Source organism: Trachemys scripta, chromosome 16 (assembly GCF_013100865.1).
Source record: "Trachemys scripta elegans isolate TJP31775 chromosome 16, CAS_Tse_1.0, whole genome shotgun sequence".
NCBI lineage: Eukaryota > Metazoa > Chordata > Testudines > Emydidae > Trachemys > Trachemys scripta.
In genome coordinates, this window is record NC_048313.1 from 4887314 (window position 1) to 4898557 (window position 11244).

An 11244-nucleotide genomic window follows, 5' to 3' on the forward strand; every position below is an offset into this window, starting at 1 on the left:
CACATGCTAGTCCAGGGTTAGGGTTACTACATGCATACCACTGCCATCTACTGGATGCAACAGGGACTGCTCAACTGTGTGTCATAGGTTCATATGCTACTGCTAGCTAAGGGAGATTCTCCTTTAGCTCAGATGGCAGAGGTCTGGGGCTTTTGGAGCAGGAGACTCTGAGTTCTAGCCTCAATATGATTACAACATAAAACTATAATGCTGGAGGTTACTCTACAAGCCTCCACAAGAGAAAGTCCTTGCATGTCACTTTGATCTGTCTGGGGTCCAGTCACTGTGGGGTCTGGGCACAAAACACAAGTTTAATCTAAGCGATTTACCTGGTCCCTCATCCCTGTAGTATCTGAGCGCCTCACAGTCGCTAGTGAATTTATCCCCATTGTGCAGGGGAGACATTGAGTCCAGGAGAGACTAGGTGACTTGCCTGAGGACATGCAGGGAGCTTATAGCAGAGCAGGGACTAGAACCTGCGTCTCCTCAATTGAAGGGTCACCCAAAAGCCTTTCAGGAAGAGACTCTGCCCTGAGCTCGGGTTAGCTACCGTTCCTGGTTCTGCATCCTCCGCGTCACCTCGCGTGGTCACAGAGCCAGCCGCCGGCGGCTGTGGGGTGGGGGGGGCCGCCCGCCCGCTCCTGAAAGTCAGCTCCAGGACCAGAGCGGGGAAGGAACTGGGCCCACGGCTGCCGTCCCATGATCTTGCCCCTGGGCCGGGGGCCAGGCTCAGGCAGTTGCCCAGGAACGGGGGGCAAATCAGGCCAGGACCCCCCCACACCACTGCCCAAGATGGGGGAAGTGGCGGGAAACTGCCCCCCCCATTGCCCGCGGGGGGGACCCGCCCCCCACTTGTGTCCCCAGTGGTGGGGGGGGGGGTCAGCTCGCTTCCCCCGGGGCCGCAGGGCTCTGGGCTAGGCTCGGGCCTACGAGGCCTCTCCCAGCAGCGGGCTAACGTAGGCAGCTCTCCCGGCCCCGGGGGGAGGTTCCCGGCTGGCGCCGCCAGGCGACTGCCCGGTTCCAGCAGCCCGCTGCCCACCCAGGGCACCGCGGAGCCCGGGCTCCCCCTGGCGGAGCCGGCGGGGAACGACACCGCCCCGCCCTGGGGGGGGACTACAATCCCCAGCATGCACCGCCGCGGCCGCACAGCCTGCCGGGACGGGCCACTCCGCCGGGGCGTCCGGGACTACGGCTCCCAGCAGGCCGCGCGACGGGAGGGCGCCGGATATCCGGTGGGAAGGGAAGGGGTGAAGAAGCGGAGGAGAAGAAGGTCTGGGGGGGTCCTGGCAAAGACGGGGCCATCATGGTAAGGGGGGAGCACCACGGGGGCGGGGCTGTATGGAGGGATGTGGGTCTGGCTCCCTATCCCTGGGGGAGGGACACCATTGGGAGTCCCTATGGGAGGATGTGGGTCTGGCTTCCCTGCCCCTGGGGGAGGGGCACCATTGGGAGACCCTATGGGAGGATGTGGGTCTGGCTTCCCTATCCCTGGGGGAGGGGCACCATTGGGTGAGATGTGGGTCTCATCCCTGGGGAAAGGGAAAATTGGGGCTCTTATAGGGGAGTGATTTGGGTCAGAATCCTCAGCCCCATGGTCTAGATAATACTTTGTCCTGCCGGGAGTGCAGGGGACAGGACTAGATGACCTCTTGAGGGAGTGGGGAGAGGCACCACTGGTGGTTTCTCTGTAGGGAAGGATGTGGGGCCAGGTTCCCTATCCTGGGAGGGGAAAGGGGGTGCACCATTGGGGTATAAGCTCCCCCACCCCTGGGGAAGTAGGGAGCAGCCCCAGGGCCTGAGGAGGGAGGCTCTTGCGGGGTAAGATTTGGTAGGCAAAAGGACTGGAGGTAGGTAACAGAAGAAGACGAGTGCTGGGGCTATTTCTGCAGTGCTGTAATTCTGACAGCACTCGTACCGCCACATGGGCTGCGTATGGGGGTTGCTCAGCTGCCGCTGACAAGCAGCTGTCTCTGGTGTGGGATGCAGTAAGCTGTTTATTCAAGGGTCCCCTTGCCTAACACCAGCTGATCATGGAAATTGTCTTCTGCTTTAAGGGGCGAGGGCAGGAGACTCTGAGTTCTAGTCCCTGTTGTCTTTATGAATTTCCGAGGGGCCACGTGGTGTGGCATTGTGACAAGTGGGGAGATTTTAGATGATCACAGATTTGGGCGGATACTATCATCCAACCAAGGGGTTCCTGGATCCCTTGAGTGGCCCCATCTGACCTAGTCTGGTTTAATCCAGGTAGCACAGGGGATTCATAATGACATCTGGACACTTCTGTGCCTAACCCAGTTGTTCCAAGCTGTCATGGGCTGGGTGAGACAAAGCTGTTACCATCTTGATGGGATGGTCACCAAAAAACCACCAGCACATATGGGCTTGGCCCTGGAGATTGAGGACTGAATTCTGCATGTGTATAATTGAATTGCAAAAGTTAGAGATAGAAAAGATCTATTTGATTCTCCAGTCCACTTCCCTGCAAATGCAGGAGTGTCCCCTTCAGTCGGTCTCCTGAGGCCTTGATTAATAGAGTTTGAAACACCCTACACCAGTGATACTCAATAGGCCACCTGCAGGCCAAATGTGCCCACCAGTTCACCTTAAAAAATGTGTCTAATTAAATTCACCAACAGTGATCTGCTGCCTATCATTTGCCTATAACTTCCTTAGTTAGTAACTTACTGGATCTTAAGTTCTCATGATTGTGCTTGGACGTCGCCCATTTTTTCATTAGTGATGGAAATGGAGCCAAAGATGAATGTGAGTGGGAGTGAACATCGCAAAGTTGACAGTGAAACCCGAGCTTTTAACCCAAGCTGGACAGGAGATTTTCTTTTTATGATGCCACCTCATTTAAACGCAAAACCTTTGTGTTTAATGTGCCAAACCACTGCATATCCATCTGTAAGGTCATCAACGGGAGGCACCACTTTGAATCGGGGAGAGGGATAGCTCAGTGGTTTGAGCATTGGCCTGCTAAACCTAGGGTTGTGAGCTCAATCCTTGAGGGGGGCCATTTAGGGATATGGGGCAAAAATTTGTTGGATGATTTAATTGGGGATTGGTCCTGCTTTGAGCAGGGGGTTGGACTAGATACCTCCTGAGGTCCCTTCCAACCCTGATATTCTATGATTCTATGAAAGCACAGTAACTTCCATAAGGCCTGTCCTCGTGGCAATGTTGCAAGATGTCACAAAATTGAAAATCTGACATCTTTGTATCACACTTCAAATGTCGTTCTCATAACATCAGCGACTGTATAAAAGCAATAGCTGCTTCATTTGGGATAACGTTGGTCCTAGCTAAAACGAAACAGCCTTTCCTGGTTGCCGAGCTTGTCGAGGAGTGCCCTGGGAAATGCTGGCGGAGCTTTTGGTCAGAGATGAAAACAAAGATGACATTGTCAAACGTGTGAAGGAAGTTGCCCTATCTGATTCCACCGCAGTGTGACGATTGGAGCTAATTTATGAGGATGAGTTCTCAGCGCTGCTTTCTGGTTTCAAAAACGCCAAATATATGTCTCTTGCAGTGGACGAATCAGGTGATTTAAGTGACACTGCCCGTTTGTTGCTGTTGGTTAGATTTTTATGATGATGACATTGTCAGGAAGAATTTTTGTGCTTAATGCCATTTGAAACCTACACTACAGAAGAGAGCATTTTTGAAAAAGTAAAAGGCTTTTTTGGAGGGGGGAAAAAAAAAGGTTTAGGTCTGCAGAAAGTAAACTTGCTTGTTACGTGACAGGGAAAGAGAAGAGCTTTGCTTCACGTTTGGCAGTGATACATCCTTCATTAAATACACTTCAGTGCATTATTCACCAGACTGTCCTCTGTGGTAAATTGTCTGGGGATTTTGGGGGGGGGAAAAAAAAAAAAAGCGAGTATTGTAACAAGATTAGTGAACTACATATGGTCAACTTCTCGCTTACAACATTGTGTTTTTAAAGGCGTTTTACAAGACTTTTCAGCCGAATACAGTGACCTGTTGCAGCACAGTGATGTTCACTGGTTAAGTTGGTGCTGGTCCTGCTTTGAGCAGGGGGTTGGACTAGATACCTCCTGAGGTCTCTTCCCACCCTGATAGTCTATGGGCTGGTCTACACTTAGTCCGGACTTCGGACTAAGGTACGCAAATTCAGCTACGTTAATAACGTAGCTGAATTCGAAGTACCTTACTCCGGACTTACCGCGGTCCAGACGCGGCCGGAAGTCTCCCCCCGTCGACGCCGCGTACTCCTCTCGGCGAGCTGGAATACCGGCGTCGATTGTGAGCACTTCCGGGATCGATCCCAGAACATCGATGGCGTGCCTCCGGACCAGCCGGTAAGTGAAGACTAGGCCTATGATTCTAGTGGTCACGTGTTAGAGAGGTTTTGTGCACTTCAAAAAGAAATAATAGAATTTCTTTCAAACCACAAGACCAACAAGGCTTGCGAGTTCTGGAATTTATGAATGATGTCCCCTCTGTCACAGGTAGCTTTTCGGTGCGATATTACTGGTCACTTGAATTCCCTCAATTTGCAGCTCCCAGGCCATGCAAGCAGTGTCAGGGATTTGTTTGAAAAAGTGTGCCTTTCAGAGGAATCTTGAAATCTTTCAGACAAACTTAACGGGAAAGATGTTGCACTTTCCCACATTGCATGTTGTTGCTACAGATGAAAATAATGCATGAATTCCTAAACCATCTGATCGAAAATTTCAAAATGCAATTTGAGAATTTTAAAATTCCGAAGGATTTGCTTTTATTTGTTTGTGGTCCGTTTGTTGTCTCTGCCGATGGACCTTGCCCTTCTGAACCAAAGAACATGCTTGATTCAATTGATGAAGATGCCTTTCAATTAAAAAATTTTAAGTCTCCGGAGCTCAGATGTCTTGAAGGCAAAATTCAGAGAAGTGGGACTTTCTAGACTAATATGCTGACCAGTTTCAGAGTAGCCAGAATCTAGCCGTTTAGATCAACGGTGGGGTTCCTGGTGCTGGGAAGGAGCCCTCAGAAAGGGAAGGAGAATCCACACGTGCCCGGCTTATGGCTGTGACATGAGACAGAGGCTGGGACCAGCAGGGGAATGGACAGAGGAGTCGCAAACTGTGCCTGTTGCTTCTCCTGCTCTGGGGCATCCCTGCATCGACATCCCCTCCCTTATCTGTTCCCCACACAGCCCAGCAGAACGGGTGGGGTGGGAGGAGGCGCATGACATGTTGTCTTTATGTGCATAGCCACGGGAGGCCAGCGGGTGAAAGGGAGGGACAGGAACTTGTCAGAGGGAGCAGCTGACAAAGGGCCCCCAAAGTGGGGCAGGCTGGGGGAGATGCCCACTGAAGACGCCATGATCGAAGGCAGTTCTGCATCTCTTTCCTCTGGGAGATATCTCGGTGGGGGGAGATCTGCCCTGTCCTGTCCCGCACTGCCTGATTCTTGCTGCTGCTGTCCGTAGGAAGGGCTTCCAGGAGGCCAGTGAACTACATGGGCCAGGCAATGAGAACCAAGCTCTAGGGATCTTAGACTCTTGCCAGGGGCAGTCTGCCTGGGGGACCCAGGGCCCTTTTGGAGAGTGCCATGAAGGGGGTCTATGGGGGATGCAGAATGACATGGGAAGAGCAGCTGTGAGTTAGAGAATAACCTCCTGTGGGACTGGTAAATTGACCTCTGCTTCTACCCCATACTGTGCCGACCGCTCGCTAAGGCACAGCGGTGCCTGCAGAGGGCACGTGCCACACTGGCATGCTAGCATGCTCAGACAGACCCTCCTTCCAAGATGTGCTGCACCCACAGAGAGGCAACGGCTCCATCTCCATAAAGCAGCAGCCCCCAGACTCTGCCCCGCAGCTGCTGCTACTTAGCAATCATGTTTATTACATGCCTAAAGATGGGGCCTTGTCGTGCAAGGCGCTGTACATATGGTAGTGGACCGCCCTTGCCCCGAAGAGCTGGCAATCGAAATAGACCAGACAGAGCCGGGGTGGGGCGAGGGGGCGAGCGTGAACAAAGTGATGGCAGCGACGGGCATGGCTGTGCCGTGACTTTATTTTTAGATGGGATTACTTAGGGAGGGGATCAGAGCAATGGAAAAAGGAGGGGGACAGCGCAGGGGAGAACAGGGTGACTGGGGCTGAGGGACGGAGGGAGTTGGAGTAAATAACCAGTGAGCACAGGGCAGAGGAAGTCTAGCTAGTCACAGAATTTTCTGCAGTTCAGAGTAAAGGTCCCTGCATTGGTGGCTCCAGCTCCGAACAGCTGATCTCTCTGCCAGCTGACGTGAGGGGGAAAGGAGGCACCCTCCCAAGAGCCTGCAGGCTGCCCCATATTTGAGCAGCAGTGTCCAGGGGTGTGTGGTGCCAGTGGTGGGGAGGGCAGGCTGGGATGCCCGTAACCCTGCCTGCTCTCTGTGCAGATTCGCTTCATCCTCATCCAGAACCGGGCCGGCAAGACACGCCTGGCCAAGTGGTACATGCAGTTCGATGATGACGAGAAGCAGAAGCTCATCGAGGAGGTGCACGCCGTGGTCACGGTGCGAGACGCGAAGCACACCAACTTCGTGGAGGTAAGGTGCCCTGGCGTGCCAAACAGGCAGCCGACCAACGCCCCAGCCTACACTGCAGGGCCTCCGAGGCTGTGGCAGGTGTAATCTCACCCCCTCTGGTACAACCCTTCCATTTATACCAACCCTGGGTTTGGAGATCTCCATGCCCGAGCCCTCCGACTGCTGGGTCCTGCTGAGGCTGCAGCCTGTGGGTGGCCCTCGAGGCAGCTCCGAATACAGCATGCTCATTATCCAGTCTAGGGGTGGTGGATCACCGCAGCTAAAAACCAGCCATCCGCTGCTCAGCCCCTGGTCCCCTTGAGCGGGGAGCCAGCTCGTCTGTTTGAGGTGTAGGGATTCGCACTTCTCCGGTATCTCTCCTCCAGCCGCAAGCCATTAATGCCTCATCTCGTTGGAGTCGCTCCAATCAGCCTGGGGGGCAGCAGGCCGACACTGAGCTGTCGTGAGCTGATGACATGGATACGGAGGCAGTGTGGCCTACTGGGTGGAGCACTGGACTGGGACTTGAGGGAGGGAGACTTGGATTCTATTCCTGGCTGTGCCCTGGCCTGCTGGGTGACCTTGAGCAAATTGCTGCCTCTCTCTGCCTCGGTTTCCCCATCTGTAAAATGGGGCTAATGATTCTGCCCCTTCTTCATAAAGCACGTTGAGGTCTAAGGCTGAAAAGCACTAGACATGAGCTAGGGATTATTCTATAGACTCGAGTATCGCCGGTGATATGTGTGGCCCCTCAGGCCGTGCTGTCTCTGACTGGCTGCTCTGTGCTCCAGAAGGGGGCTAGCAGGAAGTGAGCAGAGGTGGTCTGATCCAGGTGCATCTCAGTGGGCAGCACAGACGTCAGCTGGTCCTCTTCCTCTCTCTTCCAGTTCCGGAATTTTAAGATCATCTACCGCCGCTACGCGGGGCTGTACTTCTGCATCTGTGTGGATGTGAATGACAACAATCTGGCCTACCTGGAGGCCATCCACAACTTCGTGGAGGTGAGCACTGCCCCCGGCCTCTGCCCTTCCCTCCCTCAATTGAGCTGTCTTGTGGCCTGGTCCTTTGTGCCAGCTCCTCAGAGGGATGGCAACCCTAAAAGGACCGTGAGCTGCTTTCTGCAGCCCCTCTCTGTCCTGGCAGGACAGTCAGCAGTTCCTGCCCCTCTGATTTCGGCTGTGATGGGACATAAAGAGGGTGCCTCGTCCTTCAGGTAGACTGGGGGCTGTGCGTGTGTTAAAGGGGGTCAGGGTTGCAGATTCAACTGGCTGCAAGGGATCTCCTTTGGTGACCCTTTTCTGAGGCAGAGGCATATCCCGCCCAGGCAATGGTCTGAACCATTGCAGCGGCCGGAAGCTGAAACTAGAGGAAAGGTTGACATCACTGGAGCAACTGACCCAGAGACAGTAGATTTTCCATCCCTTGGAGTCGTAAATCCAGGCTGGCTGTGTCTTTCTAAACAACCTGTACTGGCTCAGGCAGGGATCCTGTGTGGGAGTCTGTGGGCTGTGCTATGCAGGTGATCAAACCGGACAATCACAATGGTCCCTTGTGACTTTAGCATCTCTGACCGAAAGGTGGCGTGGCTCCCTCCTTCTCCCGGTCTCTGAAATCCAGCTCTCCTTTCTCTTGGCCCAGGTTTTGAATGAATATTTCCACAACGTCTGTGAACTCGACCTGGTCTTCAACTTCTACAAGGTGAGCTCAGCCCGGCGGCGAGGGGAGCACGGGGCCAATCGCTCTGCGGTTCCATGCAGCTACTGCATAACACAGTCTCATGTCAGACGTACTTACAGGCTGGGGGCCCTATCGTGGGAAGCAGTGACTCTGAAAAAGGTTTGGGGGAAGGAGGTGGATAATCAGATGAACATGAGCTCCCACTGCAATGCTGTGGCCAAAAAAATATATGCTTTATTGTGATGGATTCAAGGAGCTAAATCTATTTAGCTTAACCAAGCGACTGTTAGACTGGGATCAAGTCGCTGCCTATCAGTACCTACGTAGGGAACAAATATTGAATAATGGGCTCTTTAGCCTAGCAGAGGAAGGTCTAACATGATCCAATAACTGGAAGCTGGAACCAGACAAATTCAGACTGGAAATTTGGTGTCCATTTTTAACAGTGAGAGTCATTAACCACTGGGACATTTGACCAGTGTCGTGGTGGATTCTCCATTGCTAACCATTTTAAAATCAAGAGTGGATGTTTTGCTAAGAGATCTGCTCTAGGAGTTGTTATGAGGCCTGTGCTACACAGGCGATCTGACGAGATGATCCCAATGGTCCCTTCTGGCTGTGGAGTCTATGAATCATTGCTGCGTTGAGCCTGCTTGACCTCTCTCTCTCTCCTGGGTGGGGAGGAGGGAGGTTTAAACATTCAAAATATAACGTGTTAAATTGACAGCCCTTGCCCCCGATGACCCTTCCAGCTTCACAGGGCAGATCCCATGTAACTCTGTGACATTCCAGTAGATAAATTCCCCCTGCAGGTTGGGGGATTTTAGAGGGCTGGAATGTAGCAGGGAGAGGTTCAGCATGCTGGTCTCTATTTGATGGCTATGGACCCACTTGCCAGACCTCAGTCCCGCGAGGGTCCCGCTGTGTCAGGGTCACTCCGCTGCTCTGGGGGAGGACAGGGGTGCCAGTCTTTTTACCCTCCCGTGGCACTTGGGACGCAGCAAATGGCAGAACCTGTCACAGCGTTGTCCTTGGAAATGCTTTTCGGTGCCACTTGGTGGATGAACCCAGGCGCTGCGTACTGCGCTGCCGGTATGCTGCAGAGTGCCCCAGAGGGAGAGGCAGCGCTGAGGCTGTCCTCCGTGCACCTGGCTCACGGGTGGTCTGTTCTTGCGGCAGGTTTACACCGTGGTGGACGAAATGTTCCTAGCCGGCGAGATCCGCGAGACGAGCCAAACGAAAGTCCTGAAACAGCTGCTTATGCTGCAGTCCTTGGAATGAGAGAACGGGATCGAATTGGCCCCATCCCCAACCCTGCCCCGGGACTCCTCCTTGCACCCAGTCCCTGAATCAGTGACTGGCTCAGAGCAAATTTAGCCACTCTCCATTGGGGGGAGGGGGAGGACTCCCCCTCAAATGGATCAGAACCACAAGTCAAAAATTTCAGTCCCACCTCCCCCATGCTCGAATGCGGCAGCTGACATCCCGGGTGGGTGGGTCTAAGGGGAGAGAGCAACTGTATTTAAAAAAAAAAAAAAACTTTTTTGGGGCCCTGACACAACCATCCCAGAACCTCTGTGTTTTCCCTCCATATAACCAGCGTGCTGTCTCTTCCCCCCCCCCAACCCCCTCCCCGCTCCGTTCATGTCCGTGTGTGTGCCGAGTCTGCACTAGAAGTGGGACCACAACTGTGTGTTATCCATTGGTGAGTGGCAGCCATACCATATGGCCAGTGATGTATTGAAATAAACCATCTGTGAAACACTCCTTCCTCTGGGGTGGTCTCCGAAGGGCCCTGCAGCAGCGGGAGGGAGGGAGTGGGGGTGGGGTTCTTGGAGGTAGATTTGACATAAGGCTCTGAGGTGCATGCAGGAAACTCCTTTTGGGTGGTGTTGTCCGGCATTGGGAGCGGGTCATGTTCTCAGTGAGCTCGGTGTCCAGTGGCCTCTGGTGGGGAAGGAGGTACATGGGGGAGAGGGTAGGTTTTTCCCCCATGGAAAAAAATTGTTTTGACTAAATTTTGCATGGACAATTGTGGCCAAAAAAACAACAACCCACAACGGTGTGTTTCCGGCCAAATTATTTCAATTCTGAAATGCTGCTGTGGTGCATCATGGGAGTTATAGTTCAGGCATCTTATGCTCCCATTCTCCCCATAGGCTGGGCTCCCTGGTTGGACTGCCACTCCCATGATGCACCAGAGTCTTTCCTTTTGAAGGGAGGCAGTGCATCATGGGAGATGTAGTCTGGCTGGGGAGCCCAGCCTGTAGAGGAGAACAGGAGCCATGATGCACAGTTGCCATTTCAGGACTGAAATATTTTGGCTGTAATACTTAATATTTTGAGCTAAGTGGGTCTGGTCAGGAGCTGCTGTGTGACCTTCAGATGCTGCAGGGAGTTCACCATAGACACGGGGCTCTTGCAGTAGTTGGCTTTCCCCAGAGCTTGGACTATCTACTGCTGAGGAATTTACCCTGGTGTCTCATGAAAGAGGCCACTAGTGCAATTCTCAGGAGCTGTCATGTCCCCTGTTAAGGCTTTTCCCTCATGTTTTCCTGGAGAATGCAGGCTGTCTTGGGGCAGCCCGCAATGCAGGGAAAGGTCCTTTCTCCCTGGGGTGAGGCCTGATTCTTTTTAGGAAGGTCTGTCCTCTCAGCGTGCAGTGAACCACTGCTCCATCTCAACTGGAGCCATATTGGGCTAATAGGTTCACTGGTTCATTGGGCCCAGAATCCTGGATGAGACTTGTCGATCCCTCTAGGTAGCAGCCTGGTATCCTTGCTCCTTGGGCGTCATGGTAATGGCTCAGAGATGGTGCCTACCCTGAATAATAAAACCTAGCTCCTACCACCCATAGCTTTCAAAGGAGGACAGTATCACCATCCCCCATTTTACAAATGGGGAAACTGAGGCACAGAACTGGACTTGGCCTAAGGCCAGCAGCAGAGCTAAGAATAGAACTAAGCTCTCCTGTGTCCCAATCTGGTGCTCTATCCACTAGGCATCACTGCCTCTCCCTAATTACTGCAGTAGTACCCTGCCTC

The 11244-nt window shown here is 53.2% G+C and overlaps 1 protein-coding gene across 1 annotated transcript; it reads left to right on the forward strand.

Moving 5' to 3' along the window:
• Positions 1-1179: 1179 nt before the first annotated feature.
• On the forward strand, positions 1180-9967 carry AP2S1 (adaptor related protein complex 2 subunit sigma 1). Its single transcript, XM_034793013.1, has 5 exons — positions 1180-1306; positions 6395-6544; positions 7411-7524; positions 8162-8221; positions 9380-9967. The coding sequence occupies exons 1-5, from the start codon at positions 1304-1306 to the stop codon at positions 9479-9481; spliced, it is 429 nt and encodes a 142-aa protein (XP_034648904.1). The 5' UTR covers positions 1180-1303; the 3' UTR covers positions 9482-9967.
• The last annotated feature ends 1277 nt before the right edge of the window (positions 9968-11244 follow it).

Excerpts from the sequence above, each read along its gene's own strand:
- AP2S1 (XM_034793013.1), top strand. Across the intron at positions 6,545-7,410 it reads AGCACACCAACTTCGTGGAG|TTCCGGAATTTTAAGATCAT; the intron begins GTAAGGTGCCCT and ends TCTCTCTTCCAG. Across the intron at positions 8,222-9,379 it reads TGGTCTTCAACTTCTACAAG|GTTTACACCGTGGTGGACGA; the intron begins GTGAGCTCAGCC and ends TTCTTGCGGCAG.